The following is a 16,111-nucleotide window of genomic DNA, read 5'->3' on the forward strand; positions in this document are numbered from 1 at the left end:
ACCTTCAAGGTGGAGGGTGACAACGAACACTCCAGCCTCTCCTGCAGGAAGGAAAGCACCTACCCTACTGCTCATCTCTGGGGATCTTCGGTTCGGGAAGTACACCAATTCGCAAACAAACACCACTTCAGTGCATAAACCTCTGGCTTGAGTGATCATGTCTATGACTGCTGGTGGAGGCGCTCTCAGGACAGCCCTTAGGTGTTGTATATGCCGCCGGCAGTCATCACTTTAAATTATGATGTCATCTAGATATGCGGCTGCATGTGTCGTGTGGGGTCTGAGGATCAATGTTGAGCATAGGCACTGCTTCTGGATATCGCATTGCATTATCCACCATAACTAATACAAAGCAATGCCCACGTGCAGTCTTCTCTAATGGCCCGACGAGATTCATGCCAATTCTCTCAAAGGGGATCTCGATCAATGTGTTTTATGTTCTTTGTCGGTCTCTCTGGGTCTGTTGTCTCTTGTCCTGCTCGCCTGTGTCTCACCTGCTTGAAATATGCTTCTTCCTCATTTTTTTTGTATTATTGTTTTGTATTGTTTTTAAATATTTGTTATATGTTTCTTAGTTTAATGTTTAATTTCTGTACAGTGTCCTTGAGCTTTGGAAAGGCACTATAGAAATTGTAATTATTATTAATAGTAGTAATATTAGCAGTAGTAGTATAGTAGTAGTAGTAGTAGTAATAGTAGTAGTTGTATCAATCATATTGATCTACTGAAATTTGTGAAATTTGTTTTTGCAAAGAATTTGCGCTCTCATGAAAATTTGATTGCGCAATCAAGGAAATAGAGCCCAAAATTATAAATTGGGTTTACACTGTTTGATGCTAATGCTGATATTAAAATACACACAGTGCTATTCCACAATGCCAATGCCATGGGATAATCTTTGGCTGGTTTAGGACATTCCATCATGTGTTGTCCATCAGTAAGACCAGCTGTCGGTGTCCTTGTCTCCACGAAGTGTGGGGTTATTTGAGAATGATTTTAATAAACAAGAGCATGTTATTTTTAGCTATCTGAGATGGTGCCTGTCTGTCTTAGATTATATTTGATCACCTCATGCTCAGGACCAAAATTTGACAAGACTCAGCTGTACAAATTGATTTATGCAAAAACCTTCTAAGGTGGCAAGACTTGACTGACTTGATTGGTTCTGTTTTTGCAGGTGTCAGCTGCCCATCCATCCAGGTAGAAGACTGGAAGTTTCCTCAGACTGCCAGACTCAACATCACAGGTAGAGATAGCTGTTAATTAATGAGCTTTCAGCTTTAAACACTCTATGAAAGGTCCACTAAAAAAAAAATAAACGTAGTCATCCTGTGATTACCTTCATTTTAAACATGTTTTATTATTGTTATTATTTGAAAACAAGGAATTATTTAGCAAAATGTCCAGGCTGCTATTTTCCATAAAACAAAAGTGGATGGTAAATGGTTGCTGTCAAGCTCCAAATATGACACCAGTAGTGCAGTCCATGCAACTTGTATACTATATTCCAAATTTAGGTCATTATTCACTGAAAATCTGGCTTAAAAGATCATGTGGGGTTCAAACAACAAGAGTGTGACTAGATGATTACATTATACCTTCATTTTTGCGTAAACTGTTCCTTTAAATTCTGAAGATATGTATGCATAGATGCTGAACCATTCTTAGTATGTGTAGTATATAAAGCACACAAAACAACTAAACAAAGGGAAAGCTACTCCTGTTTTAAGAACAAAAATGCTAATATCTTTAGATCTTTGTATTGATGTGCCAAACAGTAGTCCACTTTACATAATTATTTAAATCCTGTGCCATCTGCAATCATTTAAGCATTATAATACACTTAATAGAACCCCAACAGCCCATTAAGCAGTCTGAAGAACACAATCTGTTCATAAGCAGAAATATATATATACAGTATTAAGGACCCTCTCTTAGCTTTATGTGAACTGAAGGTGCCACTGTAGAGTTGATACATTGCATAGGTCTTGTCAGCTAGCAGACTACTTATTTATTATCCTGTGGGGTAGTAAATGGATTGATCGGCCGTTTCTCAGGTTTCAATCTTGTGAGCCGTTTCTCCCTGATGAAGAACAGCGAGGTCAAGAAGATCCGAAACCCAAGAGGCCCTGTCATCCTCCGCCTTGGGAAAGTCCAACTCATCCAACCTACAAAGTAAAATGATCTATCTACCCTCCTTTGTATTTGTGGATCTTTTTTTTTCTTATACATCAGTTGGTTTTTGAACGTTTCATATTCATACTGCGTGTGAATGTTTTCACGCAGAAATCATAATTCAACTATAAATTTGCACCAACAATACAATTTAGACCAAGTCAAACCAAATGTATGCTAAAATCATACTGATGTGGCTGGATTCACTAAACATTCTTAAGAATACAATTCTTCTACTCTTATATTTTCTTTTTATTTTCGAACTTAATAAAGCAACAAACAAAAAAAAACTTTTGGTCCTCAAAATCTATAAGAAAGCTATTATCTTTTTTTATAATACCATATACTATATAGTACTTTGGCACATTTTTATTCATTTTTTTATTTATCCTTAGAATTTTAAATAATAATAATAATAATAGCTACATTCTGTTTTTTTCTAAATCAAAGTCTATTCAACCTGTTTGTAATTAGCAATAAAAGGTATTGCATCATTGCAGAGCTACCAAACTATTCTTGCAGTTCAGGACAAGCCTTGAATTCCTGTCTATTAAGTGCTATTTGGTTTAACCTTTACTCTAACATCCTGAAAGAACCAGAATAATGACACCAGACATATTTTGAATTTTTGCTTATGTCCATCTCACTGCAAATAAACATTTCAAGAGATTACCTGATGCTTTCTGCTTTTACACTGAAATGCTATTAACTTTTTTTAAGCAATAACTTCAAGTGCTTTTGGTGAGACCTCAAGCCACACTAACAATTCATTTAATGACCATACTTTTAAAGAGCCGTGAAAAAAATTACAAGCTAATGGTTGTTTTGCCTTTGGTATGTTAGGATTAAGAAGTCTCATTGCAAAGTTTTAAATACTACAGTTTGGGTTCTGCATCAGAATTTCCTGTTGTCATTTTCACATGTAGACTTAACAGAAATGAGAGCTCCGATGTCTGCCAAATAGGCCAGATAAATACAGTAGCTCACGCACTTCTGCAGGACTTTGCAACTACTAAAACAATGTGACAGGGTTATACTGTCCTCAGTTTTCATCATATATATCATGTCACATGAATTCTCATAAAGAAAATCAGTGTCCTTTAGGTATTTGGACATATGGTCTGAGCTGCTGTTTATCTATTTTCTTGAGGTGATGGCTTTTCTCTTAAGAAAGGATGCAAATAAACATGAAGATCTGATTTTTTGGAGAAAACATGGAGATCTACACTTTTTCTTGGTTTTAGCAGGAAATTGTGCTAGTGATACTTTGCTAGAAATAATAAGATAAGGGTTTAAAATCCAGATGTTTGTTGTTCCAATTATCTTCAATTCACTACTCAGACAAAAATTGTTATTGCTCTGATTTTGCTATTTTGGTTCTCACTTATGATTCATTTAAACATCAATTTTGTTTTAGATGCTTTTACTAAAATTACTAAGAATTCAGGCAGAGCTCAGGGCAAAAATGCCACCAAAAGTGACAAAAATACCCCTAAAATAAAAAATAGGGATTATAGTTTTTAATGGTGTACACATTATCACATACAAATCTCAAATATGATTTAATTCAAATAGGTTTCTTGCAGAGTTTCAGTTGAGATTCCAACAATGTCACAAACTATGCTCAGATTTGCCAAGATACCATAGTCAGTAGGGCTGGGTATCGTTCAAAAAATATCGTTCAATACCTTGACTTCGATACCGGTTCCTAAACTATACTTTTTTCTATACCACTTTTCTATAGCACTAGATGTGCCCACAGACATTTTTTTGGTACCGAACGACAAGACATTTTTCGATACTCGATTGTTTAGAGGCAATTCGGTCGGTGCCTAAAATGTATCAAACTCAATACGCAGCACTAATAGTCTGTAATCAAAAGTCATGGGTTTCAATATATACATTCTTATAAGACCAAATTGAAAGAGCAATGTTAGTATCCACATACATATTATTGCTCGAAATGTGTAATTTGTCAAAAATTGCCCCGTTGTCTCTTTTTGTTCACCCTAAAGCATTTTAGGAAAGACAAAGTTAATAGTTAAAGGAGACACAACAGAATCCAGCATTTGAGCATTAGAAGTTTCAACATCGTATATATCGAATTAGTAACAGATTATCACATCACATCTAAAACGTTTTCTATTTATTTATAGCTCAAATAGCTCAAAAGTTTTAATGGCAATCTTTTTTGTTGCTGAAAGTTTTTCAGTTTAACCTTCTGAAACCTTGAAAGTAGAGGCAAAAATACACATACACACAGACATACACAAATCCCCCATCATGTGGGAGTTCTCTGTAAGAATGGCTTTTCCAGAGCTCTAGATGCTTTCACGATTTGAAACCTGATCACTTTCTCCCACTCTAAAACTTGTTTCAGAGACAGAGAGAGAGAGAGACTGCACTCAAAATCCACTTTGCATGACCAGCAAACCGCTGAGAAAAAAAGGCCTGGATGCATAAATGCTCTTCTCCACTCTCTCTCTCTTTGAGATAAAGTTTAATGTAAAGTCTTGTCAGTTTGGGTCTGATGTTTGATAGCGTCAGATGGTCTCTAAATTAGGTGGCCACCTCTGTGGTAGTCATTCTCTTAGCTTAGACTTGGCCTGTAATAGAACTGTCTACCTCTTGCTCTCATTTATCTTGTATACCGGCTCACCTGTAAGAGGGAGAGAGAGCTGGGGGGAGTTTGTTTGAGTTTGTTTACTAGGATCTTTGTATTTGTGTCCTAGATGTTGTATTCAGAGGTATGGTGTCTTGAAATATCCACCTTGTTTTGCAATGCGGACGTATGCAGCGGCTGCATTTTCGGCAAATGTGTGTAAGTTCCGCTGGCATTGACCACAGTGTAAATAATTAGAAGGATAATAATACCAGAGTTAATGATTTGGGCTTATAAACTATCACACAATTAAATTAACAACAGAATTAGTTGGCAATATCTGATAATTTCTAATGTCAACATTTATAGTAAACGAGTAAGTAAATCACTCACTTGTTGCTGTGTTGTTGTATTGAAGAGATGGTAATAAAATCTGCTTCTTTCTTTACCGAGATCGTGACAATGCAGTCTTTCATGTCTCCATTTATATGTACCTGTATCACCTCCTTTGATGCCTTTATTTATTTCCAAAGGCGATGTTTCATAAGCCATGCTGAATGAGATCAGCGTGTCCGAGAGAGAATGCCAAGAATGGAGAGTAAAATGCATTTATTATTTATTATTAACATGAAACAAGATGCAGATTTTGTACAAACAAAGTCGAAGCATTATTTCCCCATCAGCTTTCTCATCTCTGCTAGTTGTGTAAAGTTTGTGGAGGCATGTCAGACCGTGCGGAGGACTGTCCTGTCAGTGCCTGATTTAATTAATTCTGCCTGTGCAACAGTGTGTGATGATATTATGGCAAAATGCGATGAACGGTAAAACTACATGCGGTGAAAACCAATGTGTTTATGAAAATACGTAATTAATGATAATAAGTCATTTATTGTCAGCCTTTAATCAATAATGTAGTATTTTTGTAAAGCTAAAATAGCTGGAAGTGGATAATACCAGAAGTGGTGCACATTCATGGTTGATAATGACGGCACTCTAATTCGCTGAAAAATAAGGTGGATATGGTGGCCCCAAAAAAGTTATTTAGACACTGCGGACTTTTAAGATCAAAGTGTACTTCAGTTTTGACGCAAATGCTTAGTGTCTGCATACAATCATACGCTAGCCTTTCAAAGTATAATTCAAATGACTGCGTGCACATACATTGGAAGTTGGTGCATGCACAATAAGACTGCTATGAGCAGGCCCGCCCATAAGGGTGAGAAAAAGGGGATCAGCTACTGAGGGGGTCTCAAGAGAGATAGATCATCTCCCTTGATAGTGTTACGACGTCCGGTGCACATTGCCAGCAACAAAGTCTGGTCAGTCTGACTGAGGGGGGCCCATTAGAGCCCTTAATATTTCAGGGGCCCAGTTGGGAGTTTGTGCGGGCATAGCTACTTAAAGCCCATAGTATACTTCACGCATGACTGAAGTATAATTTGGGTAAGTGTTATCTGCAAACAAATGGTGCTAGACCATTCCACGGAATTAAAACTTTTTTGGCCATTATTTCTATTATTTTAACCGCTTAAGCACAGCCCTATTTGCTCTTTGTCCCCACAAAAAGTGTTAGTTCATTCCACTAGATTGCAGCACGAACTAGATTTTGTATGGAATCACCTTACATCACAATATATAGATTTCAAATGCAGGTGGCACTCTAATGTAGCTGAACATTCACCATGTGCACATCTATTACCATTTAATCTATTTTGTGATCCTACTCAACCTCCCCAGTTTTTCATTGAATATCTCGGCCTCTGAGTGGACTACAAGCTAAATCTAGATGTCATTGGAAGCATGAGATCCTCTGCTCCATCCATAGTCAGCAACATAACATATCTAACAGAATATCAAAAGTAATGTAGTATTTTTGTATTTTTGTTTTACGTTCAGAATCGAAGCTTTCAAATGGTACCATATATGTCTATTTACAATATGTATCCAGGGAATTTTACATTTTAAGCATATACTTACAGTATTACACACTTCTGACCTCTGCAGATTTTCAGGGTCATTTTAGGGTAAATGTGAGTGGTCAGTTCCCCAAAAGGAGGAGTATTTCAGGTGAAGTTTATTGCTTTAAATGTGGATATGTCACATGACACTTGACAACTATAATGTTTTTTTACTGTATCATTATTGATGTGTCAAATACTCTCTCTCTCTCTCTCTCTCTCTCTCTCTCTCTCTCTCTCTCTCTCTCTCTCTCTCTCTATATATATATATATATATATATATATATATATAATATTCACTATACCTATTGTTTTATCATTTGAAATCAAACACATTTATTTTTGTGTTATGTTGTAATGTGTGCTTTCTTTAAAATAAATACCAACTAGTTTGATTATTTTAAAATAATGCTAAGACATTCATACATTTGGCCACTGTGTAGACCTGCTCTATGGGACTCACAAAACAGGCAAAACATAATTAAAATTGATTCATATCTTATTTATGATGAATTTCTTAGTGCAATCATTTTTTTTGCAGTTTTATCTACAAGAAATATGTGTAAGAGCTGTGTACCTCACCCTGTCATACAAGTTTCATCCTGTACAAACACTCTCTCTCTCATTCTCAGGTGCTTAGTTTTTATTTCATTATTTTTTTCATGTGGAGGGCAGTTCACTGTTACTACCTTGAAATCATTATGTCTGTTATAAATCACTCTCACCCTGTTTTAGAGACAAACACACTACCTGCTTGTTGTGCATTCCATGTATGCGTATATGATCAGGTCCCTGACGGTTTATGACTTGTACTTGAATGAAATCCTCTGTCTGTGTGTGTGTGTGTGTGTGTGTGTGTGTGTGTGTGTGTGTGTGTGTGTGTGTGTGTGTGTGTGTGTGTGTGCGTGTGTGCGTGTGTGTACATGTTTATACTACATTGTAAGGAACAAATGTCCCCACAAGGATAATAAAACCTGAGATCACCTACCTTGTGGGGCCCAGCCAGCGGTCCCCACAAGGGAAATTGCTTATTAAACATACTAAACAATGTTTACCCCTAGTGTCACTACATTGACAAAATGTGAAGTGAGTGACAAAAGGTGTCACTCTTGGGAGCCCCATTTTGAGAAAAGGCCAATAGCAATTGCCCCCTGCCAAATGCATGGAAGTCTATGGAGAGTCCCCGCAATTATATAAAACCGTGTGTGTGTGTGTGTGTGTGTGTGTGTGTGGATTTGGGATTCGTAAATAAAATTCCTGGAGTTTGTCTGCCCTTGACCCACCAAGTGGCCAGCAAACTGTTTATCTAGCGAGAGATAGAAGTAGTGAATGAAGATGATGTTGGCTTTGCCGCATTCCTTTACAAAATGAGTGTCAAGGGTTATCCTTCTGTCTATATCCACAGCAGCATTAATACAGATATACTCCCATTGCTGATACCATTCACAGACTGATGCTGTACTCTTACAACCTACCAGTGTATGTGTATATATTGGTTTGTATGTGCATTGCAGTCTAACACATTTGTCTCTTCAGTCAAGTGTTTCCTCTCGGACTGCCGGAGGAGTTCACCCTGGTCTTTACCCTGCTGTTGAAGAAGAAAAGTTTGAATGATAACATTTACCTTTTCCAGATATCAGATGAACATGGTTATCCTCAGGTGCGCCCACTTTCCCCTCAAGTCTAAATAGCTATTCTTTGCTTAAGACACAGCTTACATTATCTATTACCTTGCATTTATGACTTATATATATATGAGAGAGCTCTTACATCCTTTTTTGACCAATCATTTTACAAGCATCCAAAACTAGAGGTAGTTTGTATTTTCTCATGTAATGTAATGTAAAAAACAATAGACATGCTCGGAATGGCATACTATCATATCACTTTTACTGTTTTTAATTTACATTATGCTTTGCACAAATTTTCTGCATTTTACAAGTATGCTGAATGGAATATTGCATCCAAAAATGCAACCTGACCTTCTAATTCCAGTGTGAGAAATAATTTTTTTTGACAAAAGTTTGATAAAGATGTTTTGACATTCAACATTTTGAATTAATAATTTTTTTATGAATTTTTTGCAGATAAATCAAATTAATTAATCACATATATCACATATGAATGAATCGCATATATCAATGTTTGCTGAGAAAGCCCCCAAAATAAATAATTCAGTAAACAATTGTCCTAAGGTAAATGTCTAAACCTGCTGCCTTTAGTTGACCAGCTATAGAGTCATTAGCTGGAAGCAACCTATCACGGATGTTTCGCCCCATTAATCCCAGAACATCTCCTGGTTGTGGGGCAGCAGTCTCCCTGCCACCCCCCGCAGCTGGACACTGGATCCTCTCGATTGCTCTACCATCAAGACTTTTCTCCTTGCCCATCATGACAGGCTATACGACTAGAATTTATCCCGCATATCATTTGCATATCATTGAACACATGCCTACACCAGTAAACTACGGTTCACATAATTTTTGCAATTAAGTTTGTCAATATGTCCATTTTCTTCAGATGGATGTTTTGGAGCATATTACTGTGGTTTTATTGTGTTCCACTTGTTTACAGCTACTCTCGCCAAAACGTTGCATTTTTAGGATGCTTTGTCAAGTTAAAATGTAGTTTTAAAAGTAAACACTTCTTAAAATTCCTCCATTCTGTTGTGCTCCATCCAGCTGTCTTTGAACAGCGGTTAGTTTGTTGCCTGTACAGCTGTGCAGTGTCTGTACAGCTGGAGTTGCGCTTACAGCCCCCTGCTGACTGCGACTTACAAAAACATGAAGTTGGTGCTTATATATAGTGTAACTGAATTGAACTGAATTAATGTGCTAAATAATAAAACTTAATTTTACCCCAGTTTATATGAAAATGCAAAATATGCACATTTATTTCCAAAATGATTACTGAAGTCACACGCTGAATTAAATAATCTAAGGAGTAAGGTCATGTAATTGGAATGTTGCATTCTACATTAAATATTAATTGTTGCACACTGTATACACTGCACAGTATGCCTTAAGCGGCATACTAATATTCCATTCTGAACATAGCCAGCCCAAAAGTTAAATATCGGTTGAGGTCTGAGATTGTTTGAGAATGGAAATACAATTGCAAAAATCTGTTATTGCACTCACTAGATGAAAGTTTTTAAGTAGATAAAAAACACAATTTTCCCTTAAGTACTTCTTGTAGTGATATTTAATACATAATTGTCAACACTCTCTGTACCTTCTTATCTCTCTCCTTTAGTTCTCACTGGATTGGAATGGGCCAGATGGCAACCTGGCTCTCCGGGTGAGAGCGGCTGACCCTGAAGGGTCCATGGTGGAGTGCGTGTTTGAAGGTGATGGTGTTGATTCTCTGATGGACATGCGCTGGCACAAGGTGGCTTTGAGTCTGCAGAGAGATGCTGCCTCCCTGCATGTGGACTGCAGCTCCATTGAAACCAAGCCCCTGGAGCTCCATGGCCAGCTGCCCAGCAGTGGACACACACTGTTGGGTATGAGAGCAACTGATGCTAACCCTGTTGAGGTGAGGACCTGTGAGGTATCTTAGTGAATGAATGAGATATGATAGTTCACCTGCAGTATTGTGATTCGTATTACAAAAGACAAAGGTTTGAGGATGAGGTTGCCAATTAGAAGAATGACTGCAGAAGCTTCCAACTCCTCTGATAGTTGAACACTACAATAGCGTATTCGGAAGTAGATGCTTCCTCTAAGCCGGCTTCCCACAGGTTTTGCCTTGGGTGTTCTGTCTGCAGAGGAAGTGTATGTGGCAGGGACGTATCTGTGGATGTGTGAGAGATAGGAAGACTACGGGTGGCTCTTTAGGGCTAACGTTACTGAGCTCACTTTGATCAGAGAAGATGAAAAGAACAACCCATACCAGCAAAAAGAGTTCCATCCATTACAATTAATTACCATCTTAATCCAGCCACTTAGTGAAGTGATCATTTTAAGTGGCCTTATGTAAAGCAGAGTGGGTCCAACATTTAGAAAGCTTATTTGTTCTTTTAATCTTTCTAGGATCCTCTTACATATCTTTTGTCTCAGTTATAGCTCTCCATTCACTCATTTTGATTGTATAGTTTAACAGTTTAAGAGTGTCGCATCAAAAGCAAATTGCTGCCATTACAATCAGTAAAGTTGTCTTCATTGGAAGCGTCCATTCCCTTCAAAGAGACAGATATCTTGGTATATTTCGGATGCACTGTATAGCTACACCAGCTACTTATCTAAATATCAAATGTCTGAATTTATTTTGTCTTGAATTTTGTTTGTTATATATATAAATAACTTCTGACTGTTACTTCAAAGCCAACTTGAGATGTTTCTGGTGTCTGGTCTACTAATGTAAATAATAGTTTGTTTCCAATCATATGTATAAACAGTTGTTGCAATAATTACATTACTGGTATATTAGTGATGAAATAATAAGTATATTTTCACACCAATGTATTTTAATTGAAAATAAAACTGTATACATTTTCTCCCATTTAGCCGTTACTCAAGTCAAGCCTTGAGCTCACAGCTGATTACCTTGTTAGCAGCACGTCATTTTAGAATGTTAACTTCGATGAGTCCAGCGTAGACAGCCTTAAGCCATTGTGTAGATGTGGTATATTACTCTGTCAAATCTGAATATACATAGATTGCATTCCTTTCTCTGTGTAATACTTTTTACCCTCCTCTTTCATCAGATTGACGTGCAGCAGGTGATGGTGTATTGTGACCCTTCTCTGGCCATCCAGGAGGCCTGCTGTGAGATACCTGGAGCACGGGTAAGAAAGTCCTTAACCATCAAGAACACCAGAAAGTGCTCTTGGTTATATTAATGTAATGGTAAATCCAATACAGGTTTTTCTATATAATTGCAGTATTAACCAAAATAGCATTTAATCATAGCAAATGAAATGTACGCAAAATTATATTAGCATTTACTTTGCACAATATTTACTCACACACACACACACACACACACACACACAAATAGAAAAATAGAAAAAGGTTTTGTAATTGCCACAAGGGGTTTACCAACCTCTTCTGGTAATCCACCATGTACTGTAGGCACGGTTTGCACAATGGCAAAATAATTGATCTGGTCTATCAATCATTTCTATGTTTTCATTTTGCAGTATGAAGGATATAGCAGTGCTCCAAATTAACACTTGAGCTGCAAAAGAAATTTATAAATAAATTGAAAAAATTAATTGTCTTGTATGTTTGTCTTGTTTTCCAGTTAAAATATCTAAACATCTTCAAAACAATGAACATTTACAAAGTGAAATAAAAAAATATAATGAAGCAAAATAAGTTACAATAAAATAAATAAAACAAAATATTTTCAAAATTGTAATCATATGAATTACCAATAATGAATTGCAGATTAATTAATCAAATTAATAACATATTTAAGTAATTGTCGAGAAAGCCCATAAAATAACAAAACATCTAAATATCTAAATATAATGATTAAATAGTTATAAATGGTTTGATTAAAATAATTATAAATATAATATGTATTTAAAAAATACTAGTTCATGTAATTAAAAGCATTGCATTATTGTGGCAGACCAATAAAGCCAATACAAAATAGTGGCTTTAGAAAGTATGAAAATATGTGGTTTATTTCTATATTATTTAACATAAGCCTCATAGGCCTACATTCCACATCAATCCATTTAGCAATTAAATTTGTCAATCTTTCCAAGTTCATTATAAGTGCTTGTCGGACAACTGCACATTGCCTATACAGCAGTGTTTCATTTACTTCCCCCTGCTGAAAACAGGCGGTGCTCAGATTGTAGGAACATGCCAGGCAGTCTGGGGAGATGTTTATTGTGCTATATTTTTAACACTTTATTTTTTACATACTGCATATAATTAATCACATTGAATTAACACTTTAAATCATCAGCCCTAAAACAAGCACAAAATATGGTACCATGCAAGTAACTAATATGCATGTTACGTAGCTGTTGCCGAATTGTCTGAATCTACCACTGAATCTAAAAAGGTAAGAGAGCATTTGTGAGATTGGATTCAAAGATTAGAAAACAGTAGCACATGTATAAATGTTCACCACAAAGCTAAATCTCATGTTTTGTTGAGGGAATGGATGCAATCTGTCTGTCATAAGATTATTGTTAAAGTTGTACTTGATGGTTGAAACTCCAGCAGCAGCTCAACTGTGGTGCAGGAACTGTGCTTGAGTCATCAATGTGGGAGTGCAGCTTTATTTGAGGATTTGGAATTTGGTGTGCTTCTTTTCTCTGAATTGATCAGAGCTTTGGCAAGATTTGCTGAATCGAAAAGACTCACAGGAATGCATCACACAGATAACTTCAGCCTATATGAAAAGCTTCCAAACTCCCACAGACTAGAATAGTAAAGAAGGCAGAGATCGGGAAATGTCACCTGTAAAACTTATTTGACAAAGAATAGGTACAGCTAACTTTGTGCTGGCATTTCAAATTTGATTTATTTTTGGATATGTGGATTTTTTTGGATGTCTGATATAGCCAATAACTATAAGACATTAGTTGCATGCCAGATGGAATTTTTCATCTTTCAGGAAATTATTATTCCCTTTACATATTGTGTACTGATTTGTAAGGAAAGATAGGAATAACATTAATTCTATAAAACTAAAGATTGGAAGTTTTTGTTGTATGCATATGTAAAAAGACAACAAATCTTCTTTGTGTGCTGTTGTTTTGGGGGAGAATGCTCAAGGCTATCCACCAGCAATGCTTAAAATGGAAACAAGGGCAACCGTTTCCCCTGAACGTTTGCTGTCAATTGCGGCTGCTAAAAAAAAGAGAAGAAAGCGATTCCATCTCTGAGATGGGGGGCAGATGTCTTGCGTTATGATACAGACAGTTGCAAGTTCATATATGTTTAAAGTATGTATCGAAACCAAGAAGTATGGTTTTTATGACAAATGAAAGTAAGCTGTTTGCGTGCCTCCTCACATGGGGAGTATTTTGAATTTATTTTGTCAGATTTCTGTGTGACCTGTGACTTTCATTCTTCTGAAGTGTCCAACAGATACCCCAAAGAGTCGGCGAGCTGCAGAGAACCAGATTGAGTTTGTACCCAATACCTTTGCTCAGGTAAACATTATTTTTATTTTTTATTTTTATTTTAAGAATTGTTTACCCAAGAAATTTCGGTATTTTAGACACCCTCATGTCGCTCTAAAAAAAGTATGACTTTGTTTCTTCTGTTGAACACAAAAGGAGAAATTCTGAAGTTCATGCTACTCTCTTTCACACAAAGAGAGTAGCATGTATATAATCATGAGGGAATGTCAAGCTACAAAATGGGCATAAAAGCTTGATAAACAAAGCCTATGTTTTAGGCACTATATTCAAAGTCCTCTGAAATTATATGAAAACTGTGTGTTTTGTCATTTAAAAAAAATACCTTCCTCTGAAAGCTCTGAAATCTTGTTTTTGCTTTCTTTCTTTTTTTTTTTATTGTGAACCATTCTTTTAAATTTACTTTGTGTACTATGAGTTTTCTTTCTTGTGATGAAATGGAACATAATCCAGGGATCTTTTTAAGATTCTTATGTCATAGGAGTCAAAGGTGATGTGACAGAGCGGATGCTTAATTAGCCTGATAAGGGATCGGGTGTGTATAATCACGACCTGGCCCCGCCCTGTCACAGGTGAAGTGTGTTATTCTCGAATGTATTAATACTGTATGAGGCCAGGCCTGGGTAGCTCAGAAAGTAAAGACGATGACTACCATACCTGGAGTCACGAGTTCAAATCCAGGGCATGCTGAGTGACTCCAGTCAGGCTTCCTGAGCAACCAATTGGACCGGTTGCTAGGGTGGGTAGAGTCACGTTGGGATAACATCCTCGTGGTCACTATAATGTGGTTCTCACCCTCGGTGGGGTGCGTGGTCAGTTGTGCATGGATGACACAGAGAATAGCATGAAACCTCCACATACACTAGGTCTCCACAGTAATGCGCTCAACAAGCCGTGTGAAAGATGAGCGGATTGGCGGTCTCAGACACGGAGGCAACTGAGATCCTCCACCACCCAGATTGAGTCATGAGGACCTAAAGCACACTGGGTAGATGCCAAACTGGTGAGAAAAGGAGAGAAAAAAACCGAAATACATTATGAGGCCTGGACTGGAGATGTGTTTAACATAAAAAATGCTCATGACGTCAGATGCTGAAAAATCACCAACACAATGCAATTGCAAAATTTTGTTAATTTAAAGAATGTTTGCATTGACTAACAATTTAAAAACATTGTGAAGACTGAATGCAAGGACACTCTGTGCATGCTTATTAAAACCCAGTGTCTACATGTAGTGAGATATTTCTAAAGGTGAACTTTCTAAAATAGATTAATCAGGTCCTTTAGGGCGAGCTACACTAATGATGTACTAATATGCAGAACCCAGTGGAAAACCTGAGAGTCTTTTAGTCCTTTTCACCTGTTAGAACATTTGAATGATGCATCCCTACAGCATTTCAGCCCATAAATATATGAAGAGATGAGATGAAGATTTGATATAGGCTGACACTGACACTGTTAGCAGCCATTAATCAGTCTGCTAGCAAGCAGTTGGATGTGCTACTTTGCAGAAACTAGAAATAAACGTAAATTCTTATGAACGATGCCCAATGAACTGTAGCACATTTAGTTTGTTGAAGTCAGACATTCTCTGTCACTCTTTTATTTTTCATACTTTTTTTCTTGCTTGTGCAAATTTCTTCCTTTACTTTCATGTTGTGTCTCTCTTTCTCACATTTATTTATTTATCTTATTCAATTTGCATGCAAACTGAATTGTTGGCCTTCATCTTCATTGTGTTAATACCTCCAACATATGCCCTTTCCTAAAAGCAATAGTTCATCCAATATTTAAAATTGTGTTGTCATCTAATTACCCTTATACCGCTAGAAACCTTTTTCGCACAGCCTTGTACTGAAAACACAGAAAACATTGTGAAAAGTCTGTTCAATGTAATATGCATTGATTACTTTACAGACATATTGTGACTCAGTAATAAGCAAACTATGCAGTACAGTTCTGCTTGTGGTTACATATATGCATACAGTACATACAACTCATCACCAAATATCACAATAAAAAGTTTACAGATCTTATACGCACAGTCAATACATCAAACACGATCTTCCTCTTATTCATGCTGCCATGTTTGTTTACATTAGTATCGGTTGTCATTCGGCAAACAAATAGCTACTCAATGAGTCTTTTCAAGCACTTAATATGTTTATTTTATTAAAAAAAAACAGCCAATTTGTCTCTAAAGTACAACAATAACAGATAACAGCTTGTATATGCTGCTTGTATAGCTTGTATATGCACAGCCAT

At 36.7% G+C, this 16,111-nt stretch overlaps 1 protein-coding gene across 6 annotated transcripts in view; it reads left to right on the forward strand.

Annotated features, from left to right (window-relative positions):
- LOC127650128 (collagen alpha-1(XVI) chain-like) overlaps positions 1-16,111 on the forward strand; it is a 128,163-nt gene that overhangs the window by 20,409 nt on the left and 91,643 nt on the right. For all 6 annotated transcript variants that reach the window (XM_052135317.1, XM_052135321.1, XM_052135319.1 and 3 more), the window contains exons 3-8: positions 1,178-1,246; positions 2,058-2,175; positions 8,272-8,395; positions 9,991-10,272; positions 11,444-11,524; positions 13,784-13,858. In XM_052135317.1, coding sequence (XP_051991277.1) covers positions 1,178-1,246; positions 2,058-2,175; positions 8,272-8,395; positions 9,991-10,272; positions 11,444-11,524; positions 13,784-13,858 — 749 coding nt within the window. The remainder of the gene's footprint in view (positions 1-1,177; positions 1,247-2,057; positions 2,176-8,271; positions 8,396-9,990; positions 10,273-11,443; positions 11,525-13,783; positions 13,859-16,111) is intronic.

This window comes from Xyrauchen texanus, chromosome 10 (assembly GCF_025860055.1).
Source record: "Xyrauchen texanus isolate HMW12.3.18 chromosome 10, RBS_HiC_50CHRs, whole genome shotgun sequence".
Classification (NCBI taxonomy): domain Eukaryota; kingdom Metazoa; phylum Chordata; class Actinopteri; order Cypriniformes; family Catostomidae; genus Xyrauchen; species Xyrauchen texanus.